The sequence below is a fragment of the Pieris rapae genome, chromosome 15 (genome assembly GCF_905147795.1).
Source record: "Pieris rapae chromosome 15, ilPieRapa1.1, whole genome shotgun sequence".
Taxonomy (NCBI): Eukaryota; Metazoa; Arthropoda; class Insecta; order Lepidoptera; family Pieridae; genus Pieris; species Pieris rapae.
This window is the reverse complement of record NC_059523.1, coordinates 467,059-494,029: the sequence shown is the minus strand read 5'-3', so window position 1 is coordinate 494,029 and position 26,971 is coordinate 467,059. Positions and strand designations below refer to the sequence as shown.

At 32.3% G+C, this 26,971-nt stretch overlaps 2 protein-coding genes and 1 long non-coding RNA gene across 3 annotated transcripts; 2 read left to right on the top strand and 1 right to left on the bottom strand.

Moving 5' to 3' along the window:
- Positions 1-561: 561 nt before the first annotated feature.
- Positions 562-25,848, bottom strand: LOC110998231 (serine/threonine-protein kinase BRSK2). The gene is made up of 25 exons (XM_045631395.1): positions 25,600-25,848; positions 23,219-23,363; positions 19,410-19,504; positions 18,386-18,471; positions 17,630-17,770; positions 17,103-17,253; positions 11,415-11,531; positions 11,152-11,250; positions 10,645-10,844; positions 10,007-10,142; positions 9,109-9,182; positions 8,843-8,901; positions 8,150-8,215; positions 7,742-7,813; positions 6,841-6,939; positions 5,859-5,939; positions 5,595-5,705; positions 4,950-5,119; positions 4,536-4,640; positions 3,988-4,069; positions 3,370-3,501; positions 3,175-3,290; positions 2,129-2,188; positions 1,682-1,766; positions 562-870 (listed from the first exon to the last, which is right to left on the bottom strand). The coding sequence occupies exons 2-25, from the start codon at positions 23,301-23,303 to the stop codon at positions 716-718; spliced, it is 2,577 nt and encodes an 858-aa protein (XP_045487351.1). The 5' UTR covers positions 23,304-23,363; positions 25,600-25,848; the 3' UTR covers positions 562-715.
- LOC110998230 (kinesin-like protein KIF23) lies at positions 12,264-16,373 on the top strand. Its single transcript, XM_022266761.2, has 2 exons — positions 12,264-14,926; positions 15,375-16,373. The coding sequence occupies exons 1-2, from the start codon at positions 12,362-12,364 to the stop codon at positions 15,396-15,398; spliced, it is 2,589 nt and encodes an 862-aa protein (XP_022122453.2). The 5' UTR covers positions 12,264-12,361; the 3' UTR covers positions 15,399-16,373.
- Positions 22,054-23,226, top strand: LOC123689790. The gene is made up of 3 exons (XR_006750677.1): positions 22,054-22,096; positions 22,319-22,455; positions 22,852-23,226. It is a non-coding gene; the product is annotated as an uncharacterized LOC123689790 (long non-coding RNA).
- Positions 25,849-26,971: the final 1,123 nt, after the last annotated feature.

Genomic DNA, 26,971 nt, shown 5'->3' with positions numbered 1-26,971 from the left:
GGAAATAGTGATATATGTGCAATAGAAATGATGGTCTTTTGAATTAAATTTATTATTAATATATTACTAATAATTGGATCTCATGGCGTCGGGCCTTAGCTAAATAATCAGTACTGGATAGCGTTAGTGAATGGCCGGTTTCAATTTTGTAACATATAAAGCTTGCTACTTACAGCTATCTAGCCTAAAGTCAAACTGTCAGATGTCATTCTGAAGGATGGCAGTCATCGACCTGACAGTGACATTGTCAAAAATGAGCGTACAGTTAGAAGCGTCCGTTTTTTCACAACTGTCGATTTGAATTAATTTGGTAGTAAGTATTATATCGACATTTTTTTTGTCTTGCCACAAATAGACAATTGACATTTTTATTGTTCAAAATCCAAATCAAAGTAAAGAAACATATATGTATAGTATATAAATCACGAATAAAATTATTTACACTGTTAGACATTTCACTAGATAGTATATAATAATAATAATAATTTATATATATATAAAGCCCTGGAAACGTCAAATTTTAAAAATAATAAAATATAACGCATTTTTAATAGCATTAAAAAAGCCATTAAAAAAATAGCATTAAAAAGTCATTTAAATGTGTACACTAAAGATAATTTCAACAAATAAAATTTGAAACAAATTAAAAATGCCAATCGCACAAAACAATACGTCGATAAAAACGCCGAAAACGGCTGCGCACAAATTGATGACCTCACGCCAGTGACGTCGGTGTGACGTCGCGACGTTCGCGAAGTGAATTGTTGCGGCGAAGCTCGTCTTTTATAGACGAGTCCCGGGATTCGAGTCCGCGGCGAGGAGACGAAGTGGACTCCCTACACTCGGATGATGACCGCTTTGTATGTGTACCTAAAGTAAAAAAATAAATCAATCAGTGTCGCTACAACCTTTTTAGGTCTGGGACTCAGATTTCTGCATCAGGTAATCAGCCTCCTGTGCCTGACACACGACATTTTGGGTCTAAGGCATGCCAGTTTCCTTGCGATGTTTTCCTTCACCGTCCCAACGCATGTTAAATGCGCATAGACGGAAAGTGCATTGGTGCACAGCCGGGGTAAGAACCTACGAGCTTAGGGATGAGTCCCTCACCGAACCCACTAATTCTCAGGTAATTCTAAGCTAGTCACTTGAAATAAGTTTATAGGGATTAAATAATTTTTTTTAATATAAAAGTTTTGTATGTAAAAAAAATTAGAGCTGTCACGGCACGCCTGGCAGATGTGAAACATCGACATTATTTTGTAAAAGTAATATGCAGAAAAGAATAGATTGTGATAGGAACTAAATATGTCATAATTATAAAATTAAATATTACAATTTTTTTCCAGATAACGATGCCTATTTGTTGAATAAACATTATTTTCATTAAATATTTTTTAATGTGAAATTTACTACTGCATTTAGACTGTATATCATATAGCGTGGCGACGCGTCGCCACGGCATGCGTCGCCACGCCAGAAATAGGTTTTACGTGCGGCTATAGATGTTTCACATCAAAATAACATGTTGCTAATAATAAAGCGAATGTGAAATAACTGTTATATACAGTGCCATATGGGAAATATTCAGAATCGAAGCGAAAGCATTGAATACGAAACTGGCTAAACAATAAAGAATGAAAAACAAGAGTGCTATCGCTATGAGCGTGCAAAGACTCACCGGGCAAGTCTCGTCCGCAACTCATAATCTCGTGGTCAAGCGAAGCTGAGGCCGGCTCTACGGCGCGCCGACATCGCACGCCCTGCTGTTATCACACCATTATTATGCACAATGCGATTTTCGAAACAAAAGGATAGTCAAAGAAATCTGTTGCTGTTGGAGGCTGAATGTAAGTCCTGAACTTACAAAAAAATTAAATACGAATAACATGGAATTCGGACTAAATTCGATCTTTTTATCATTTTTTATGTTTGGTTGAAACGGTCGGGTAGTTGCAAATTTTTATTTTTTGGATGTTAATTATCTAAAAAAATGCGACTTAGACCTGCCTTTTTCTCGAAACTCGAATAAAATATCGAAAGTTTAAAAGGTTTTCAAGAACAATTTCAGTATTTTTTTTTATTATTACGCCCATATTATTTACATAAGTCGTATGAAATAACTAACCTTATATCCACTGGATCCACTCGCGACAGACGAGTTTGAACCTAATGTATGAGTGCCATTCTGAAAATATTTAAAGTACATGAATGTTGCCTGATTAAATTTTTAAAGACAATGTGCTTTTATTGCGTAGACGAGTGTAATAGATTCGTTAGAATTTGACACAATTTCTAAATAACTTATCTATTATTATGGTTATATGACATTATATGCCTATTTATATATGGCAGATTGTGTAGTTTTTAATAATTAATCTATGTAATAGAACCACTATCATAGCAAATAAACAATTTTATTTTTTTAAGATCTTAATGACGATATCTGTCAATCTGTGGTGTGGTGGTTTTTAAAAAACAGGGAAAAGGGGCAAGAGGCCCTCCTAATTAATATTAGATGACTATGGGCGGTATCATTTAATAATGCCCATAGTCACTCTCAATGCCAGATTTATTATTATTAATTGCGTAGAATTCTCACAGCTATTATTTTTGACATGTCAGAGATTACAAACTTTTTGTCCGGGCACATTTTTCAGTTTTCAATTTCGTGTCCTATGTACAGTAAGTATTCTTCCTGTGCAACAATAGTTTAATTCTAAAAAAAAATATTTTTACCTTAACATCCTTTTATTGTGGATAATAAAGCTTTTACTTTAAGAAAGGAAATTCTTACTTAAATGAAACAATATACTGTCATAACAATTTTTTAAATATAAACAAGAAAAAACAATTTCTTCTATAATAAAATCCCTTGTCTATATAAAATTTTTTTATTATATTGCAAAACATACGGGAAGCCCAAAAACGTAAATCATCGCAGCTCATGGACACCCATTATTGTGGGTGCCTTGCCCATATTTGAGAGAGGAGTGTGTTAAACAATTGAACGACATTTGTAAAGACATCATGGTAGTTGATCCAGAATTCGCTTATTCGCAAAAGGAAGTCTCTTTTGAAACAGACCATCCAGATGATTCTAGAATATTCTGCTTAGCAATCACCCTGGAAATCTAGATTCTACATAAGTTTTAAGCCCCATCTCTTCCTCACCTGATCGAACCTCTCGATGGAAGTCTGACTGCCGGGCGTGTGAGAGTCGAATACCGAGCAATCGCTGTCTTCTTGATTTTGCGGAGTCTCCGGGCTGTCCGGGATTTCGTTCGCATCTAAGCAAAAGAAAGGAGACGTAAGGCGTGGACCAATCGGAGTGCTTTCTGTGACGTTTCAAGCCCTGATGATACTTACTGAGCGGCTGAATATTCCGCCTCGAAGCCCTAGGAGAGGGAGGATGGAGGGCCGGAGCCCTGGAGGCCCCGGGGGCCCGGCACACTGCCGCCTGAACAACTTCGCACACTCGCCGGAAGCGGCGGATGTTACCTGAAACCATGATCTTGAGCATCTCGTGCGTCTTAAGACAATGGGGCATGAGGCATTTTGTTAACTGACTTTACAAAAAGGAGGTTATTTCCTTTCCCTGGACATGTGATGAATTGTCGTTTAAATTTTTTTGGCAAAGTCAACTTTTTTCCTAAAACTCTAAAATACTTATTTCGAAAAAGAATCATCTGGGCTTTCAGAAAAACATTCATATAAAATAATAGTTATTTATTCAAATAAAACATTAAATCGGTTTTGGAACCGGACAAACGGGCAGAAGGCTAAAGTGATATCGGTGGACAATCAAAGCCAGAGGGCTCGCGGGTGCCTTGTTTGCTTTTTAAGGATTGGTAGCATTATTTATATTAAATATAAATTGATAAAACATATTACTTGACAACAATATAATGAAATATAATTTTATTACAGCTAAATTTTTTGATATATTCTAAAAACTGTGTCTTAAATATATATACATATACTCACCAGAGAGTAGTGTGAATGTGATGGCATACAAATATTCTTTCCCGTTCTCACCCGGCGCTTTCGTTATCGTTGATATATCCACCTGAAATATTTTGTTTAAAAGGCGGTAGTTTATAACAGCCAAATTGCGTATAAAATTCGTGAGGGTAGTAAATATTTTTCTATCAATATTACTGTCTAAAGTTTTCGGTATAAATATATTTTGAAATAAAATATTAAAAGTTACTTGCTTAATTTTTAACATATAATTATTTAAAAATTTCTGTCTAAAAATATAAAAAGGGGGGATGTACAAACATATATAATTCGTGATTTTCATTGTTTTTGATTTGGTTTAGCATTTTTAACAGCAGAATAACCTTTTAAAATTGACGAATTTAAAAAAAAAAACAAAAAATTCTAATACTTAATGTCAAAAATAAATAATGTCAGGAATGAAACGGATTGACTTATATTAGTTGTCAAATATTTATCCGTGCTTTCAAACGCCATTTCCTTTTATATTTGGTATATCGTAATATAAATTCCACATTAAAAGCTACACTCACCTGGAATCTCACATGCCTCTGGAACATGGCTGGGGCGTTGGAACCCCGTTTGTATTCCACGCGAAATGACATCGGACTTAGCACACTATGAGATAATTCCGCTATCTGTAATAAAAAAAACTACTTTTTGGACGACTATAAAGCACAAGTCGACAGTTCTTGAGTAACATTCAAAATCAAAATTTAACGCTAACTTTGACAAGTTTGACTCCCGTGTGTCAAAGTTGGATTTTGACATGAACATCTTAGGAAATAGTTCAGTCTTTAGATAATAGAATCATTAATAGTAAGATATATATATACTTGATCATACTGATATGTTTTATGCTAAATACGGACAATATCAAATCAAATTTGTTTTTTTTTTTGGAATCAAAAATATCAAAAAAAAAACAAAAAAAAAAGCATACATACACTCAAAAAAGCGTGTATTAGATCAGCCTTGACGGTAGCCAGTGGTTTCCCCTTCACGAGAGCAGTGAAGGTCTCTTCCTTATCCGCCGATAGGAGAAGAGATCCGAACCAGGATCGCTTGGTCAGCTCCGGGGAGCTCTCCGGTGTCAGGTGGACTTCTTCTGAAGACGCTGGAAGCGAAATATTCTTCATAGTAAGGTGGAAAGGTGAAGAATTTCCAGCTATTTCCAGTATTTATAGTTCTTTTTAAGTATTTGTCCAAGTGTTTGATACCAAAGTGTTTTGATATTTCCAAATACGCCCACCATTAGCTTCTCATATTTTTTTATTATTTGTGTATTATGATAAATTTTAAGGCCCATGTCATAATGAAAACATCAGTAAAACTATTTTAAAAAAAACTAAATTCGAGAAGTTATTTTTTTGTGTATTTGCTTTGTGGGATATGGTCTTCTAAAAACCTAAGATCTTGTACAAATAATAAAAAATATATCACTAATACAATAAGAACATTATTTAAATAGGATATAATATATTCTTATGTCTTAAAGTCAGTTTAAAAGTTTTTTTTTATTTTTATTAACCGACAACAAAAAAATGTTCAATTGAATGTGATTTTCTTCTTTAATGTCTTCTGCTACTCACTCTGCATTTTCCTCCTATGAAACCGAGGTGATCCAAGGAAGGAGTTCTTGATTGTGGCTAATCTCGCTCGCCAAGGCGCCGCCGCGCCCGACGAAGATGCCCCACTTGGAACTGTTGGGGCATGGGGCATAACAGCATTTGTATATAAAGTAGTTGTAATTGCAACAAGTTTAGATAAATAACAGAATAAGCCGGCTTCATTAGACCTTCCATGGGAATACACATCTGTATATATGTATATATATATATATATTTTTTGAATACCTGCTATTGTGCCTAAATTTGGGAACAGAGTTTGCGCAGGCGACTGTGTCGTAGGCCCGGGGAGGGAAGACCTCTCACGTACTGAAAAAATAATATAAGTTTTAAATATTGTACAGTTAAACAATTCTACAAAAAACTATGTTTTTTCTGTTTAAAACATCAGAAAGAAAAATCATAACCTTCTCATAAAATGTATTCATTTATATTTAGCCTAAATTTATTTCCTGATCCACTTATATCTAGTTATCCTGTGTTAGTAAATATTTTAACATTTAGTATGTATCATGTGTTAGTATGTTTATATCAAAAAAGTTGTCAATGTCTAAACTAATGTTTTCTGATGGTTTTACCATTTATTCCGTCTTTCCCAAATTATGCCTTTATTGTAACTCAAAATATATTTATCCATATAGGTATACAAGTACACTTATGAACGTCAAAAAAAATTAAATTAATCGTAAATTTACATTTACTACCAGTTTGGAAGTCAATAGCGTAGAGCGGGCAAGAAGAACTGGCAAGAAACTTTCCGCCACTCTTTTCAATCGCCAAGTTTTTAATACAAATTGTTTAACTGGAGCAAATCAATCCCAAGGATTAGGATCATTTAAGTATTCGTCACATTTATAAAAGGCTTTATTAATTAATTTACTTTTAACAAGGGCTTTCAATTTATTTAATTCTCTAATTTCGCTTGGGAGTTTGTTGTAAGAATACAATTTCCATATAAGGAGTGGTTTATCTTATGGAGCCTGGTTTATATTAAATTAGGTTATATATAATTATTATTCTATTACGCGTATTATACAGGTGAAACGGGTATTTTATTGGTCAAAACAAAACAAAGTCACCATTTGTTTTAAAATTGTATACATTATTTTGTATATACAAGGCTTCAAGAATATATTACCAGATAGTGTCATAATATTTAGTTTATTAAACTTTTAATATATATGAAGTAAATATTTATATTATTTCTCACCTCTATGTGAATGCGAAGGACTATGAGGTCGAACGGCTACCGAGGACCCGACCATTGGGGATTCGTTGATGATTATCACGGCCTCGCCTGGTTCACCACCTACAAGTGAACAATTCATTACATACTATTACTATACAAAATTACTATTTATTTATTAAACTTAACCTCATACATAATGCTATGTCTAAAATATATATTTATTATTTATTTATTTATTAACACTTCGTTGCATTACATAAAGGGAAAATATTAAACATAATTTAATGACAAGCAACTGGCGGCCTTATCGCTTTAGAGCGATTTCTTCCAGACAACCACTATACATAATATAGTATATAATATTGTATATAACATATACAAACTATCTTTTCTAAAATTTCACCAAATAGGCACTTGGGTGTTCACAATGTTTTTGAAGTGAAACTTCGTTAGGCGAATGATTAAAATTTTACTGATGAAACGCAATAATAATAACAATAGCGTCACGAAGATGTGCAGCGTTTTTGTTAAAGAAAAGGGAGAGATAGAGAAAGATAAGAGAGTAAGGGAGATCAAGACAAAATACACGGTATTGGTTGATGTATTCGTTTAGTAATTAGGTACATGTAAACTACTATTAAAATTAATAAATAATATTTGTACATCATTATATATTTCAGATAAAATATGTGGTGTGATTTTAATCCAAAAGTTTTGTCAATAATATTTGTAATTACTTAAAAAATTGAAAACGTTTATAATATATTTAAAAAAATGATTTTATTTTTGAAGCAGAGCCAGAGATGGAATTACTGTCTCAATGACAACCTCATGATTGTCTAAGTTGCTGCAAAAATTTTCAAAAAAAAAAAAGTAAGTTTCAAAAAAAAACTAAAATAGAAAATTGGTCCTCAATACTTACTAATATTTAAGCTAATCGTTGGTCCAGTAGAGTTCGCTCTTTGATGATGATGTTCACGAACTGACGGTGAAGCTGCAATTTATAAATGCAAAGTCAAATCATTTATTCCAATTAGTATCATTTATTTAATAATTTTATTGATTTATATATATTATGTATTCCATCATCAGCTATATCTTTAGTATAATTGATAAATATCAATTAGTTTCCGAGAAATATGTTAACAAATATAAATAAAAAAATGTTAAATTTATTAAGTATTATTCAAATTCAACAAACAGGTCACATTTTATATATTTATGATTTTGATTGATTTTGATGAAGTATCATAAAAAAAATTAAAATGTGATTCTCTACTTTTAGTTACATTTTAGTATTATAGCTACTTAAAAAACTAGGTTTATTTACCTAAAGGTGAACCAGGTGTAGCCGGGGTTCCTCCCAGGGAAGACACCCGGTGCGGAGTGTGAACAGCTATAAAAGTCAAAAATCATTTATTCATAAAGGTAACACAATGTACACTTATGAATGTCAAAAAAGAAATATACATTAAATGCTTCTAATTTTACATTTACTGCCAGTTCTCAAATCAAGGGCGTAGAACGGAAGAGAAGAATTGACAATAAACTCTCCGCCACTCTTTTTAATAGCCAAGTTTTTTCTTTTACACAACGTTTGTAAGGAGCTGCAACCATTACACCATGTTCCATATGACATCTTGAGTAATCAAGAATAATAAAATAAATAAAAAACAGAGATTTGTCCTCTATCAGCATCAGCAGGAGGCATGGTGGTGGATCACAAAACAAATGTCGCTAATAAAATAAATTAATTTATTTTAGATTTAACATTTTTTGTCGATTTTTTTTTAATCTTATAAATAAATCTTTTTATCGCCATTGCCACTTACAATCTTTAATGTTTGAAGATTTCTGTATTAATTTTCTTAATAATTATAATTGTTTTTTACTTTTTTGGTTGATGTTTCCTCACATGTATAACAAGAAAGGCAATTGGTCGTGCCGGGTTTTGAACCCATGACCTCAGGGGAGCATTCGCTGCTCACAAATGATAAAATAATAATATGATAATAAGTCTCACCAGGAGGACTCGCTGACAGCTGGGGAGAACTTCTGCCTTCACCACGTCTACTGGAAGACCTAATATATAAAAATATAATATTTAATGTCAAAAATATCAGTGGCACTACCACCTTCTTAGTTCTGGGCCTTCAGATTTATTAAAATTTCGCAATAGGCAATTAGGTGATCAGGCTCCTGTGCCTGACAAGGTCTTACCAATATTTCTTTATCTTTAAAAAATTAAAATGAGATTATAATTAATGTTAGCACAATGTAGTTGAGTACCTGAATTGAGATCGCCTTGGGGTAATGGGCGACCCTTCACTTATTTGACCAAAATGTGCCGATTGGCCATTCACCTGAAATAAATTTAAAAAATACAATTTAATATTTCTCGCACAAACATATCATCTTAATATATGAGATGTCCCTCACTGGGAATCGATTCCACAGTCTGATAGTTTGCAAAAGAAAATATCTTGTGAAGACCGTGGAAGACCACCGAACGCGAATTTCCTGGGGTAAAAATATTCAGACAGGAAGGGAATGACTTTCAGGAGTATCACACACACTAAAAAAGAAAATAATAATTTTCAATCATTAATGTATTTGCAATATAATTGTTCTGATCCCATCTACTAGTTTTAACCAGTGGATACTTCTTGTATCACACTTCCTAGGTAAATTATACTACAACTGACACCGATAGAATTAGAATTGGATTTAGCGCACCAAAGAATTGAAAACCTATTACTTGAATATTCCACTAAAAATCTCGAAATTTCAAAACAAAAAGAAACCATAAATAATCTAAAAGAAATATGTTCTTCACCTCATAATATTTCTACACCCAACACATCAAGAAGCAAAAAACAAAAGAAGGGGCAAAATCGGAAAGTAAAGAAACAAAAATTGAATGCAAGTTGTGGCGACCTGGAATTATTGGAAACCTCGATACAGGTACTTAACGCTGATTCCAGGAGCAATTTTATAAAAACCAAAGAATGCTTACCGCCATCGAGAGTTGGTACTATCAATCCTATAGCTGATCATCTGCCTAACACAAAATTCAAGATACATATAATAGGCAGTCAACAATGCCGAGGACTTGCATTGCAATTTAATACACGATACGGACGTTTTGAAATTACTTCCATCATTAAACCCAATAATAATAACTCACCCGACAGGTATCAAGTCGTTTCCGTGGTGGATCTGTGGGCGCTGCTAAAGCAGGTGGCCTTGGCTCATCATCTCTAGCAGGCCGACGCCTTTTACGCTCCAGCAGAAGGAAGTATATCACTTTCTCTGTATTGTGGCTAGAATATTACATGCAATTTGTATGTGTTGTGAAACAAAAGGTTTTATATTTTAAGCTAGTGGACCCGACAAATCTTGTACTGCCTGATATTTCAAGCTGTTATGCAATTAAACAAAGTTTGCAAGCAACGACTGCATCACCATCTAGCAGGCTGATTTGAGTATCTAAACCTTCTTTCATTCAAATTGGTCCAGCAATTTTTTAATTTAGTTACATATACACATACATTACAATTTTATATACAAGAAAGAAGAAAGGCACTAAATAAATTTCAGACAAATCAATATGAAGAATTTTTTCCATTACCATATAAATGCTAATTTACTAGCTTACAATTCTTATCCTACAACTGCAAATAGTTATTAATTTTCTTACATCTAACAACATGATCACTATACTATGTCTAAATATTAGGTCTTGTTTATTTGTAAAATCTAGGATTAAAAAATTAGAGAACTAACTTTATTTACTGTTAAAATATAATTGATAGCTATACATACTGTGCACTTAATAAATCCTGTATCAGCTTATCCCTATGTTTAAAGCACCCCAGACTACATATAGCCTGTAGTACATCAGGATCTATTGCCTCAGCTGATGGTAAGACTCTTGTCTGAACCACCTCCATCATTGGCAACTCTTGTTCTAACTCTCCACGACCTCCTGCTGTCACCCATGGATGTCTTGTTATTTCTGCTAACTGAAAAAAATAATACACATAATCACCTATTTATTGTACACTTACATAAACAATTTTGTATAAAATAAATTTCTATATAATTCCATACAAAATTTATACAGATATAACACAGGAAATTAAAAGTAATGCAATAAATTTTGACAACTAAAAATTATGTATTAATGAATAAAAACTGAGTTGGAAGACAAATTTGTTGTACCATGACCCAGGTATGGTATGAGTTTTGTCTGTTAAAATAGCTAAAAGCTTATAGAATTCTACTTTGAGTCAAATGGAGGTATATATTGATAATATGTTTCATACATACTGTCATTCTTTTTTCAGGATTGACTTCAATCATTCCTCGTAATAACTGCTGGCAATCAGGTGGCACAAAATGTGGCACATGAAACACTCCACGCTTCACCTGTAATTATTATTGATTGATTTAAACCAACATAAATAGTCGGGAGCAACGTGAAAACTTCGTGAAAGCTTTCAAATTAATAAACTTATTTACATAAAAAATGACTCAATAAATCTTATACTCTAGAATTTTAAGGATGGTAAAGGATAGCTTAGAAAACTTACCTTTTCAAGAAGTTGTCTCAAGTTATCATCGTCAAACGGTAATGCCCCAACAAGTAGCGCATATAATATAACTCCGCAAGACCAAACATCAGCCCGTCTGCCATCATACTTTTCTCCCTGTAACAAAGAATATGTAAAAATTATACTGAAAATTCACTATTATTATCGAGGATTTTCCAAAAACTTTTAAAATTGCCGCTAAAGTCAAATAAAATTAAAGTTCGGTATCGAAACACAGAGCGAACAAAACCAAAAGAAAACCATAAATCATTGCTATTTGTTTGACAGTGACATCAAATGATTAATATCCAGGCAGGATATTAACTATATTTCTTAACTTTCCAGTGATTTCATGATTTTGATTCTCTGTCCTCGTGTCCACATTTTTTTTCAATTCTTTTTCATATTAAAACATAAACATTAAAATAAACAACGCCAGTATGGAAGTTGCATACCATACAAGCGTAAGTCGTCTACTTTAATTTTTACTCTTTAGTTTTTATAATAAAAAGTAATTTATAAGTTATAAGTTATAACATATAAAACAATCTTAAGTTATTTAAATTGCATTTTTTATTTTTTATCACGTGAATAATCAAGACGAAAAAAAATATTTTCACCTACTTTTGACATTAAATAATTCACGTCACAGTGCTCTTTTAACATCTTATGGCTTAGTCAACTGTCACAAATATTAACCGACTTAATGGAATAATATACGTGTACTGTCAGTTTGTTATTTAGACAGAGACAAGTAGAAGAAAAGGAGTAGGAATATCCATATGTTAGAAAGAGAAACATATAACTTCGATGAAATTGTTGACAGTCTCTTTATTTAATTCATGCTATTTACGAAATCATACCACCGTTGACCGTTGCTTTGAGTTTTATAAACGGATTCAACGGTTGAAAATAAGTTGCGAAAGTGAAATAGTGTTTTGTTAAAAATGAAGTCTGCTAAGTCAAGAACGCGACTAAATGATATGCGAACGCCAAGTAGAAGTAAACAAAATTTATACCAGGGAGACCGAGACCCGGTACATGTTTATTGCCGTTTACGACCGATGCAAAATGAAAACGATAATTCCTGCATTAATATACTTTCCCCAACCACAATCCTTATGGTGCCACCCCCTACAGCGTTAGCCTACCGAAATGAAAATAGTAAAACGATGAAATACACTTTTAAAGAAGTATTCCCGCCCAATTCTAATCAAAAAGAAATCTTCGATAAAGTAGCATATCCTTTAGTGGATGGCTTAATCAAAGGTAAGAATGGACTTTTATTTACTTACGGAGTCACTGGGAGCGGTAAAACTTTCACAATGACGGGTGATACTCAAAACTGTGGGATACTTCCGAGATGTTTGAATGTTATTTTCAAAACAATAAATGAATTGCAAGCACATAAATATATCTTCAAGCCGGATAGAATGAATATGTTTGATGTTCAGACAGAAGCTGAAGCAATGTTGGAACGGCAGAAAGAATTACACAAGTTTCGCAGTGGTCGAAAAAATAATTCAAATCCAGATTTAGTTATGTCCAATACAGATATAAGTAAGGTAGATGGTGTTATTGAAGACAACCAGTATGCAGTTTTTGTCACATACATTGAGATATACAACAATAGTGTTTTTGATTTACTTGAAGATGGTCCACCTAGCAAAAGCCTGTCTACAAAAATGATTAGAGAAGATGCATCTCATAAAATGTATGTTCATAATGTAACAGAAGTAGAAATTAAGTCAGCAGAAGAAGCATTTGAAACTTTTTATTTAGGCTTAAAAAGAAAACGCATGGCTCACACTAATCTAAATGCCGAATCTAGTCGAAGTCATTCTGTTTTTACTATACGCCTGGTGCAGGCACCAGTTGATGAGGTTGGAGAAGCTGTGATACAAAAAAAGGAATTTATTACAATAAGTCAACTGAGTCTTGTTGATCTTGCTGGCAGTGAACGGACAAACAGAACACAAAACACGGGAGACAGGCTACGAGAGGCCAGTAACATTAATAAATCTCTTATGACTCTAAGAACATGCTTAGAAATGTTAAGAGAAAACCAACTTAATTCTGCAAAAAATAAGGTACCTTATCGTGAGTCAAGGATTACTCACTTATTTAAGAACTTCTTTGAGGGAGAAGGTCAGGTTAGAATGATAGTATGTGCAAATCCCAGAGCAGAAGATTATGATGAAACACTTCAAGTAATGAGATTTGCTGAAATGGCTGCAGAAGTAGAAGTAGCAAAGCCTCAAATAACAGATATAGCAGCCTCTATTGGTTTAATGTCTGGTCGTAGAAAAGCTAACAGATTATTTAACATGGCTCGTGATAAATTAGAAAAACCTGAAGCTAAAGATCTGGAGTTGGACTTAGGTCTTGTTTATAGTCTTGGTCCAGACTTCCCTAGCCTTGAACTGAATAGCTCACAGGCAGCTCATATTACTAAAGAATTAATGGCGCACTTGGAAATGCGTATTAATCGCCGAGAAACTTTACGAAGAACTTTAGCTCTCAAAGACGAAAAATTCCGTTCAGCTTTACTTGATCTTCAAAAAGAGGTCCTAGAATTAAGAAGTGAAAACGCATCTTTAAATGCTCAGTTGTCTACAGAAAAACGTCGCAATCATGCTTTTGAGGAACGCCTTACCAGGTCAGAAAATGAGGTCATAAATTATCAAAAAAAACTAACAGAAATGACTGAATACACATCATCCTTAAAACGTGAGATGCAAGAAAAAGATCTTTTACTAAACCAAAATAAACTTGACAAGGCAAAGCAAAAGAAGCTCTTGGAACGAAAATATCAGCACAAAATGGCTGCGGAACATGAAAAAGCTAAAGAAATCATATCAGAAAAAGAACGGTTGGAAAATGCCAATGAAGAAAAAGAAAATAGGCTTCGAATAATTGAAAATGCTTTAAAAGGTGAAAAGCGTTTAGATACTGGGGCACAGACAAGTGTGAGGGACTTTACTCCTGGTTCTACACCTCGAGCCCTTCCCGCCCATTTACTTTCACCATTCATTGCACAATCAAAAGATTCTCAAACATCACGTTCCAGACGTGGTGTAGCCATTGCGAATCCGCGCCACCGCAGATCATTATCAGCAGATGGCAAAGGATGGGTAGAACATGCCCCAAACAAACTTGTTCCCATGGGCACAGTAATGAAACCAAGCATTGGGAACAGTAAGTTAGTGAATAAACTAACTAATGTTAAAGACATTGCCAACACAAAGACATCTAAATATTGCTTGATATCTCAAGAGCAAGATACAGATGGTGAATTAGAAACAAAATTGTATAAAGGAGATATTGTACCAACATGTGGTGGCGGAGCGCAGGTGATATTTAATGATGTTGAAATGCTTAAGCAGTTTTCACCAACTAATGAAAGAGAATCTAACTCAAACAGAACTTCAGGATGTGCAAGACATTCAGGAAAAAGAAGAGACACTGGTTGTTCACCACCACCAACACCATCAACAGTGAAGAAACAGAGGGTAGATGATGATTAAGTTTTTTTGCACTTGTGAAATATTCTTAAATATTTTTTTACAATTTATGTTTTTAAAACAACTAGATCTGAGTTTTTTAATAATATTGGGAATATTTCAGAAGTTGTGTGTGTTTTTAATGTTTAGTTATGAACTAACACTTTATTTTCTTTTCTGTGTGAATTTTTTTGTGAAGCACTTAATATTGTTTGCTCATTAAGACATCAGATCCTTACACATTTGTCTTTAGTACAAATTACTATGTGATAAATAAATCTTTGTCAATTGAGATATGGTTTCTAGCTATTTTTTGCTATTTTTGGTACATATTATTTATGAACTTGGTGTTTCCATTTCTTTTGATGATTAAATCATATTTTGTAACATGGTTTTGGTGGGTTTGGGGTACTAAAAATTTAATTGTTAAAAATCTTGACTTGATTCAAAATTACAGGACATAAGTATTGCTGCCTATTAATAAGACCATGGGGCAAGTACAATCCACCACGCGGCCCCAGTTTGGATTGGTGGGAAAATTGCTCTTGTATTTAAAACATTTGTTAGGTTTTCTACATCAGTTTCAGGAAATCAAAACATCCCCAAAATTTGGAACACAATAAATATGATAAAATAGGACCAGTCTGAAATAATTGGAAAAAAAAATTATTTAAATGTAACAAACGTTAACCTCCCTTTTTTTCATGTTTTCAACATTTTAATTATGAACCCTGTCATAATATACCATTTACCATTTGAATACAACTACCTTTTCCCACAAAGGAATAATCCAAATTATGTGACTAATAATCTCTTTTTTAAATCTAAATAAACATAAATAATCTTGTGTAAGTGGTCCTCTTTATATAAAACTAATAGTTTCTCAAATATGCACCATAATTTAGACTTAACTATTTTAGATATTGTAATGTAGTACTTAATTAGGTTTAATGTTGGTAAGGTATATAATAATATATTGTTAGATTTATTAATTTTACGTATATTTGACTCAATAAACATACCTTACAAACATAGGTTAAACTCTTTAGGTATATATTTAAAAAAACAAGTACCTCGAATGATGGCGCCTTTGCTTGAAGTTTCAATGATATGTTGATATAATTAGTATGTAATATGTATTAAGTCATCTACCGAAACCCGATTCACATAGTTTAATAAACATGTATATTTAATTTTTCTACTAAATACAAAACCGTTGAGTTCTTTAGAATGCACTTTTAGTTTTGTGATTGCGAAATTTATCGCGATTCTTTATAATAATTATTACGTTCTATCCATTTTTTTAATTAAAAATTATGTAAAGCATCTACTGGATAGGTTTTTCCTATTTTGATTCATTTATAAACATTGTATTTGTTTCATAAGATTTCGTGATTTTATTAAGAACTATTGTCAAATGTAGAACACTGCATTTTCCCTTAAATATATGTATATAATGTAATATGGTGTTTTATTTAATCTCTTTCTAAAACGATATATGAGTTTATTACAAAGCAAAGAATACTTATCGCAATACAATGGGCAGTCGCTACTTCAGCTGATCATTTAGAAGTTATACTTTTGGCGCGTGGGAAAATTAATGACTAAATTTTTACGTTTCGCGCGCAAAAAGCCGCCACCCTGAAGTTAGCTATAGTGAAAATTTAGATTTTTTTATTTTTAAATAAAATTTATTTAACTAGATAATGAGTTATAATAAAACTCTAGATGTATTAAATACCTTTTTTCTATTATTAGTGTCGTTTTTTCTACAAACAGAATAATTTTTTTGAAAAGATTTTTATCTTGTTCTTATGTACACACATGTTTTTTTGGCGGATTTTTTTGGAATATATAGAAAATAAATATTAATATAAGCTAGGCTAGGTAATTCGATCCTGTAGTTTTTTGAATTTATTCGTTACAAACTTTCAAAAACATTTATTAAAATCGTGTCCCGAGGCTCGGTTGAAAACCAATGTTAAAAATGCATAACATACCTACCTACATGAACTTTCGATTTAGAGGAAACTCCATTTATATATTTTTATATAAGACTTGTGTATTGTGTGTAAAATATGGTTTTTCTCAAAATAGTGGTGAGTAACAAGAAAAGCAAGAGTTTAAAATCGAGGACTTCTGCTTAATCACTTGTCTAGATTCTTGTAGCTACACTATTACTAACCCTTATAACTTCAGGACATGCATAATGCGGACTTCCACACGACGTCTCCAATAGAGAACCAGCAGGCTGAAGCGACGCCATCCCGAAGTCAGCTATTTTAATGTTATTCCGCTCGTCCAACAACAGATTTTCTGGTTTCAAATCTCGGTGGCTAAACATAATTTTAAATACAATAAACAGGATATTTACTAAAGCAGTTTAATGTCAAAGACGGCATTTCTGGTCACCTACTTCCCAGATTATCGGTAGGGCACACGTTGGTTGATACACAATTGGTACTTCACATTAGATTTTTCAAAATGGCACTAACCGCTAAGCATTAATTTTTCTACATTTAGTATTTATACATAGCACTTAATGTCAATAGCTCATTCTGATGTGAATAGCGATCTCAATTAAAATTGGATGTTTGGCAATGAAACCCATGGAAGAACCTTACCGAGTGCCGATTACTAATCGCTGTCATCTCTATTGAAATAACGTGGTTTAATCGCTACTTAATTGTTAAACTATATTAAAATACTTACCATATAGAATGGCTGTGACAAAAATCCAAAGCAGATATTATTTGTCGGAAAAACCTTCGCGCTTCTTTTGGGGTTAGCCGACCCTTCTTCACTAAATAATCAAACAGTTCACCCCCACTAACATGTTCTAGAACTAAATACCTGAAATTAAAAAAATATAATAGCTCTTTGTGGAATATTTTCTTTTTATCACCGAAGACGTTACGGGTAATATATTATTATGTATACAAAAGTCGTATTTGTCTAGCGGCTTGTCTTAGTTCTTTCTTTATAAGCACAAAGTTCATGGTGTAAAAAGCACGTTTTAAAATCGTGATTTTAGTCTATAAAGAAAAAATACTAATAAAAGAGATGTTGAAATTTTACAGTAAGACCCACTAATTTTATTATAATTTTATTAAATATGCTTATTTTAATTCTAGCATTAGTAACTTTAAAAAAACCTCTGTTATCTATATTCCTATATCTGAGTATGTTATCTCCGATATATATTTGATTAAAATATTGTTATTTTATAGAACAGGGTAAAATGCTCACTTGATGTTAAGTAATATTGCCCGCCCATGGACACTGCCATATGGCTTGCTAGTGCGATGCCGGCCTATTATGTTTTTTTAGTTTTTATATATTGAATTAATTATCCAATCGCACTTTAAGTAAACTGGTAAGTAAAAGTAACTCTCTTTTATTTGTATTTTTCTTTATAGACTATATGCGTAGTGCGTTGTTCTTTTATTATTAATTAAATTAACTTACAGATATTTCTTATTTTCGTAAACATCAGATAACCCCAATACGTGTGGATGCTCAATTAATTTCATTATGGCTATTTCGCGTTCCACCTGTAACAAACATATTAAAAATTGATCAATATACATATATTGATATATATGTATATATACTATTAACTTTTTATTTAAAAGTAAGCTGTGCTTACATACATTTTGTTACTACTATTCAAAGATTACATGTTAAGAGTACGTTACATATAAGTACCTGGATCATACGCTGGAAGTACTAAACCGTTTTCGATGGATCGTGTAAATATTTTACGATCATTAGGTATATAAAAACAATTCTAGAATTGGGCCACGAGATATCACAACTAACAGACGTACTGTACTTTTAATATTAGTTTTATTCTTAGTAACATTTTTCTTGGATTTTAATTATGATAGTTTATAAATAAGAAAGAGTCCCAAGGGAACAAAATCAAAGTCTTTCCTCCAACTCTTATATTTTTATTAAAAACATAAATCAGTGGCGCTACAACCTCTTTAGGGCTTGGCCTCAGATTTAAATCTGTTTGATGATCTAATAGGCAAGTAGGTGATCAGTCTCCAGAATTTCCTCACGATGTTTTCCTTCACCGTTCGAGCAAATGTTATATGCACTCATAGAAAGAAAATCCATTGGTGCACAGCCGGGGATCGAACCTACGACCTCAGGTAAGAGAGTCGCACGCTGAAGCCACTAGGCCAACACTGCTCTATTTTTATTAGCCGTATAATATATTCCGTCTGCTCTGCGGCCACGATAGCTTTGGTTCTTGGAGTTCTTGGAGCTAACGTGTCCACACAAGTAGCATCCCAAAGCCGGTTCCGTCCCACATTAAGGCGCGCATTGCACGTCACTTAATTTGGGTGTCATATTTAGTCCTTAGTCTCGATCCTTAAGAAGACCCTTTTACTTCCACCAGTTGACACTTCTGTTGGCTTTCCTTAACTAACTAATTTTCTCTTACAAATACTAATTGTACGAATCAAATTATTAGATTTACCTTCATAAGCACAGATTCGCTAAGTTTCTCCCTGTTGATTATTTTGATTGCCACCTTTTTACCCGTTACACAATGTACACCCAGCTTAACGAGGCCTGAAAGCAAAATCGGTACAAGTGAAAATTGGCATTTTTCTTATTACTTCGCTGGTCATGAATTTAGTTTGGCAATTAGATTTTTATTTAAAAAACTACATAAGTATTTTATTAGTCTAATAATTTTAATTATCCCTCTCTCTCTTCAGTTCTTAGCAGTGTTTAATGTACTATCGACATGCATTTTCATTGTTTTTTATTCAACAGGTGGAAAATGTGCACAAGGCTCATTTGTGTAAGTGATAAACACTCATTGCTAGAGGGTTCGCAAGTGCGTCGCCGGCCTTTAAGTTAAAATACTTAATACTTGTATTTTTCGGTTCAAAGACTGTCTGATAAAAATATTACGAAGATGATCTTTATTGGTTTTAAGAAAAAGTTTTCAAAACAACAACCGATGTGTTTTTCAAGTAATGGGCGCATCACGTTTCATTATTCTAAGAAATCTTTGTATCTATATAGAGTTGCTGTAACTATAATTTTATATTTATTATAAATGTTTCAATGTGTATTTTTTGCTACCAAATATGTTTAAAATTGTGTATATAGACTCTATAGTAATATGACACGTCATTTATTAAGTATATTATTCAACTAATGTCAAAGTTAATATGAGATGAGTATATGTAGTCGTATTTTTTCATTTATTTATCTTATTTACATAAATCATAGTATACTCCAACTATGAATAGTTTAATAAATTGTACATTGTGAAATATTTATTGTATTGCAACTTTTGCTGTTAACGTGAAATAGGACGAGACGAAAAATTCAATTTCGAGAAGTGGGTCATACTTCCGACAGTTGAAATTCAATTTTATACATGGCAAACACAGACACACCGCCAGTGCTAATTGTAAGTTTCATTTCCTGCCCATATTATTTAATGTATTAATGGCTAAATTTACGCGATTCGTTTTTTTAAGTGTTACAGGAGGCAGATGGGCCTGTTATTAAGTGATAGCCCATGGAGACTGTCCGAAGGCTGGCAAGCACGCTACCGGATTTTAAAGATTTGATAAGCTTTTTTTGAAGGACTAATTTGAATTGGTTAGGAAATATTTCAGCTGTATTGGTGCGCGGGAAAAATTGTCAGAAACACTCAGTTGTGGAAATGTGGACGTCGAAGTGATACAGATATACATTCGTATTCTGCCTTGACGTCCGATGATGAAACTCAGCTGAACGTATCAGTCCGAACATCTCTCTAAACAGTCTCCGTTGTAAATGGGGTAGAAGATGCAGAAAGTCCCACATCTCTACGCAACAATAAGGGATCAAGCCGCTCGAAAAGTGACTGTTGTATACGGTATCAGTATATTCATTACTTAAATGTTTTGAACACCGTAACGTGACTAAGAAGTAAACTAATAGTAAATCTTAATATATATATTTCTTGTGTGCGTGTGTATGTGACTGAACTCCTCCTAAACGACTGGACCAATTTTGATGAAATTTTTTGTGTGTGTTCGTGGAGATTCGAGAATGGTTTAGATTCACAATTTTGTCCGCTGGACAATGTTTTTTTAAATTAATTAGTAGTTGTTGATTTTGGAATGTTTTACATTGGATCCGACAGACGGCGCTACCATCGCACTGTCAAATTTTAAATAATATTCGAATTTTAATTTTAGTCTGTCCCGACAGCGCTGCGATCAAATTAAAAAAAAGTTTTGTTATCATTGTGTTATTGTAGACTATGTGCTGGATCGTTAGATATTGTCATAACATTTGAATAATAATTTTCATCAAAATGGTCCAGAATGTTTTAGCTTATTAAAAAAAAGTTTGAAATTTTCAAATTAAAGACGTATAGACAGGACAACGTCTGTCGGATCCGCTAGTGATTGTATAAATACTGTCGTTATTTATGATTCTATGCATCTAAATAGTATGTTGCATTGTTCTATACATAGTATAATTGTTTTGATATACGACACAGTGACACTATGTCACGGCCATATACCAATGTACACAATCCAATTACAGTTAAGTGCGTCTGACTTTATTTTAGCACAAAAACCTCTCAAGTGCAACAAAAGGGGTCTAACGTAAACAAAGCATTAAGGTTGTACTGTACTATCTACATTTATTACATGTAACGCGCATTTTCATTAAAACATGCCCATTGATTAAATGCATTTTGAGAATTTAATTTGGGCTACTTATAATTGTATCATTATAGAAAAAGGCAAAAAGTGAATATTAGATATAATATTCTCTCTGTCACACTCTTAATTTCTGTAAATCTTGTTAGTGGCGCCGCACAACAACAAATACAATTAATGTATTAATTTCTAATATTATTTTATATACTCGTGTATCTTTGATGGTATTAAAAAGAACTTATTTTTGTGTATATAAACGGACATACAGGTCAAACGTGATGCCTAATAAATTGTTATTTCGATGTTTATCAATTGAAAATAATACTATTCAAAACGCACACAAAAAATGGGGGTTAAATAATATTGATTAATAAAATGATACTCTCGTAACAGCTCTTTATAATTCCTGTGAGTACCATCTTCGGATGTACCTAAGTAGATCAACGACAGAGTGAACGACAATCAAAATGAAGACATTAGTGTGGTAAGTTGTCTTAAAATTAATCATACAATTTCACCAAATATCTATTTTAAAATATCGTGTTAAGGAAACGGTACGTAAAAAAGCTTTACTTGAAGCAAATCATGTTATATCCAGGGCATATTTTTTAAGTCTGCATGTCACAACGCATGGGGCAGATACGTTTGTCAGTTTCACTGATGACCAGTTTCCTGAGACTTAGGAATTTTATTATTAATTTTACAGCATTATTTTGATCCTCATATCGAGGGTACTTGCAAAACCAACTTTAGAGTATTTGGGCGCAATCGAAGCTGTGCCGCCTAGTGTTACTCTGTCGCAATTGAGCGATAGTCGTACAGATGGAAATGGAATCCATATGAGTAAGTAATAATTATTAAAATCATAAAAATAATTTTATCATGAAAAATAGACATCATTGTTTCGTACTTATTTGTGTTTATGTATGCTACAAATACAACATTATTTCAAAAACCATATTTCCTTTGACGTTTGTAACTTATTCTGTCAGAAGCGGATTATTACATACATTATATTTGTTATTTAATTACTAACTGTGTAAGCTAATTAAACTATATTTTGGGGGGAAAAAAATAACAACAAAAAGCTCTATAGATAACTAGGTAATGCTTAAACCATTTGTGAATTGCAAAAAAATATTGTCTACACACACATTTCTAAACATAGTTGGGGTATGACGAAGACTGGCTTATGGAAGCAACATTTGCAACTACTTTACTAAACATTTCTTTTTTCAGATCAACTCACAAACCCTCTGTTTCAAGTTGTTCTAGACGAAAGCGATAATAAAAGGCGAGTTCAACGATACAGAGACGTATTTTAATTCATATTAGAAATGATAATAAATACGTTCACATTCAAACAAATTTCAATAGAATATACCCCACTCATGAATTACTCAATGATATTCATAGAAACACAGAGACAATAAATTAAATAAATAGTATTGACTATGTACGTCATATGTATTTTCATCTATATAAAACAATTCACTATGTTTGAATGTGTAACATTTAAGATATTAAAAGGAATCAAGAACAAATAACAGAATTCAACATATTTACGTCCCATCCATCATAAGACAAGACAATATTAAGAACGTACCAGTTTGCCCCTTGCCCAAGGTCTTTTCGAGGCGAAAAGGCCCCACATACTGGTAGGCCTCCGTGGCCGTGGTGCCCCCTTCCATGTTTACAGCGTCATGTCGACTCTTGGTGGACTCTCAATCCTGCTTGGACGGTCATTATATCTGGAAAACACACATGCTATTTTTAAATAAAACGGTTGAGTCAAAAAAACAGGCGCATTTATTCTGATTAAGTCATTGGAACGAACACTTTAACTTTTCTTTGTGATTAGTTTTTGTAGTTATTTTTATTTATTTATTTTATAGAAATTAATGGATTGAATTTATATAGTTGTTTATTGTAATAACAGAAAATTAGTCCTAGCGCCTGAATTAAATTTATTATCAAACAGACTACGCAAACGTCACAACTCGTATTTGTCCTTTTTTAATAAAAATATGAATAATGCTAATTTTTTTGGTAAAAAATGATAATCATAAGTCATCTTCTACCTCCTCCATATAATTGAAATTATAATCTTTTGTATAAATAATGTAATTTAAAAAATCAAGAAAATTTCAACGCTAAGGGAAATTAACAAGTACCTAATCGTAAAAGCAGTTTTAAATTACCTGAAGTATTCTTGACCTATTTTTTATTGTTTGGTTAGCTTTTACTAGGCCCAGAAATTGTATTATGGAAGCCACTGGAGGCCGATCGTAACTTTCTCGAACAAAATCTATTATAATTTTAGTTGACATAAATACAATAAATGAACAAGAAAATCTAATTTGTATTATGTTAGAACTCAATTTACCGGGACTGCAGGCTATGATTTTATTGTCGTTAGGTGCCCTGTTCATTTATAATTGATAGCTTAAAGCGAATTAAGAACAAACTAAGACAGTAAGTGCCGCCTGGGAGGTGGTACCGTTGAGCTGGTGCTTTCCTCGTTCAACAGAGATCGCAATACACCAAGGATATGCTACCAGCAATAAGGTACACTGCCACAGGGATCAAATTTAGTTTTTTTAATTTGTCTATTTATCAGTTTCTTATTATTATTACTATGAAGGTTAAGAATACAGTAAATTCTGTATATTTGTGTGTTCGTAAAGCGTTACAAGAGATACAATTTATTAACAGAAAAGCACCTTAGATAGAGAGGAATGCCTATATTTAAGATTGTCGTTACTATAAATTAATTCGTCAATGTTGGCATAATTCGTTAGTTTAATTTTTGAAATACATATTTATTTTAACGGTACTGCCATTCAAGTTAAAAATATATTATTTGTTGTAAAAGATCCTTATTAGTAAAGTAGTATTTTAATTATATTTAATTGAATCTTTTATTTAAATGTTATATATACAATATACATATTTATGACAACGAATACGTTTTTGACAAACTTAAGCAACGCACTCATAGCGCGTATTCCCGACTTACTCGTAAAAATTTAAAATACATAAAGGCTATTTTTTATATTTATGTCAGCTTTGTGTATATCACATAAAGTACAATCATAGCACAATTGCTTCAATTATTAATACAGGATTCAAATCGGTGATAAAATATTTCCCTGAATACATAACCATAGCCACCACTTCCGATTGAATTATCGTATTGGGTCACTTGAAATAAATAAACGATTGGCATAATACCAAAAGAATATTTGTACCGCAATCTGATCTTGTATAGAACATTAAAGGCGACTGCAGATTAAGAGAAAATTTCTATTCTAAATGGGCGTTTATTACAGTAAAATTATTTTTAACGAATTTCGTCTAATCATTTATGAATTAAATTTTCAAAGCTTGTGTTTATTGTTTTATTTGCGTTTTAAGGACCGTTATTGATAAATTCTTATAAATAAGCTGCGTATATCAGACACACTGTTTGCGATTTAGTCTGCGTAAAAGATAAAAAGTATTTTCATATATCAACTGCAACTAATTTTATTCTATTGAAAATATTATTTAAGATTAATATTTATATTTATTACTTATATTTAGATAACAAGCATATCTCATATTTCTTTCAACATCTCTAAGCGAATCTATTGATTTGAAAAATCTCTTTTTGTATCGGACTAGTTTTTTAAAAATAATACTGACTTTTGATTTTACTATTTACTTAATTGCGATGTGCTTATGAGACATAAAAAGTGATGAGAAATAAACTAACAATGTGGTCATTGTTAGTATTAAAAAACTTCGTAAAATAAAAAGACATCGAATTTGATTTATTGAAAAATATACGTTTAACATTCGATCATAGAATCGTGAATAAATAAATTCGATATTTCAATTTATTTAGCACACAAATGCTTCGTCTCTGGCTTCTTATTTTATAATAGTATTTGTGTATATTTCTATGAAAAAAATAAGTGGGTAATAGTGGAAAGTATACATTACCTTAAAAGAAACACTAAAACAACACTAAACACAGGTTCCGCATACAACGTCAGTCACTAAAAAATCAATATTCCTCTCATCACGTTTTTGAACACAAAAATAGATTTACATGGCGAAACTTTGATTTTGAATAATTTTACACCTAACTAACTTGGTAAAATTGTAAAAAATATTTTATTTTGACTAATTACATAATTGTGGTGGTGTAAAAATTGTTTTTGGTGGTATATCGGAAGCGGGGCGCTCGGTTTTGATCGGCAAACATCGGGGCTAGTCGGAGGGTTGACTCACTTTTGAGGGGTGGTTTTGCGTTCCGTTTTACGTACTAAATAAAACAAGGGTGAAATTTATTTTTATATTTTAGTATAATTAGGTACATTTTTATTTCATAATTTTTTCAACAGTAAAAATTGTATATACATATATGTTAAAGTTGTGTGTATTTAAAAATATTATGTAATTTGTAAGTGGCGCCACCACGATACACTTTTAAGGTGTTTCAGTTTTTTTCTAAATTAAACCGAAACTATTAAATTGGGTAAAAATAATAACGCCTTGGCATAGGTGACTTAATTATTTGTATTGTCTTTATGCAAATTTATTTTTTAAATGTATTTTAATTAGAAGGACTTTTAACCTCAGAAGTGCACAACATTTTTAAATCGTTAATAAAATAAGTAGCTTCATTTCCTAACTAGAATACGTATAATTTGACTTTGTTAGCTAATTTTAGAAAAACAACAACAAGCATTCAAATTGTGCTTTCTCCTTTGTTCTTTAATTAATAGTAATAGTTAGTTACATATGTACGAATCTTTCCTGTTTGTAATATTAGTAAAAATATAGTGGTATAGGTTTGTGTTGACATCCCCTACTCGCAGTGACTTTAAAAAAATATTAAATTACTATTTCTAATTGACACTTAAGTTTTTGTTTATGTTAAGATTGGTTGTCTAAAAGGTAAGGTAATTTTTGTAAAATTTTTAAATACCTGCCCCCGCTTTTCCCCCACTTAGCTAATAATAAATCTAATTTTTCTACGGTTTTTGGAGATAGTATCTCAAATTATCCGTTAACCATTGTTTATAATATATTTAGAAATTAAATGGTTGGCTGACGGTCTTACTACGACAAGAACTACCTTCATTTGTTTAAAATCTAAAACTGTACTAAGTCGAAAAAAAACCAGACGTAAGATCAATAATAAATTTTTCAGATCAAAATGAAATACCAAGTTTCGGAAGAGCGCTATAACATACTTATGTCTCGCTACAACCAATTTGTCGAGGGTATGGGTAACCCTGATAAAGTTCCCGTGAAAGTTTTCGATGCTTTGTCCAAAAAGCAAAATGATGAGCTGCTGTTGATAAGA

What these genes read in the sequence shown, in the direction of transcription:
- LOC110998230 (XM_022266761.2), top strand. Translation starts at nt 12,362, where the DNA reads ATGAAGTCTGCTAAGTCAAGAACGCGACTAAATGATATGCGAACGCCA. An exon ending in CAACAGTGAAGAAACAGAGG is followed by an intron (nt 14,927 to 15,374) that starts GTAGATGATGAT and finishes TCAAAATTACAG; the next exon opens with GACATAAGTATTGCTGCCTA.
- LOC110998231 (XM_045631395.1), bottom strand. Translation starts at nt 23,303, where the DNA reads ATGGAAGGGGGCACCACGGCCACGGAGGCCTACCAGTATGTGGGGCCT. An exon ending in TACGAAAATAAGAAATATCT is followed by an intron (nt 17,771 to 18,385) that starts GTAAGTTAATTT and finishes TTTTAATTTCAG; the next exon opens with GTATTTAGTTCTAGAACATG. An exon ending in TTGCGGACGAGACTTGCCCG is followed by an intron (nt 871 to 1,681) that starts GTGAGTCTTTGC and finishes TTTTTACTTTAG; the next exon opens with GTACACATACAAAGCGGTCA.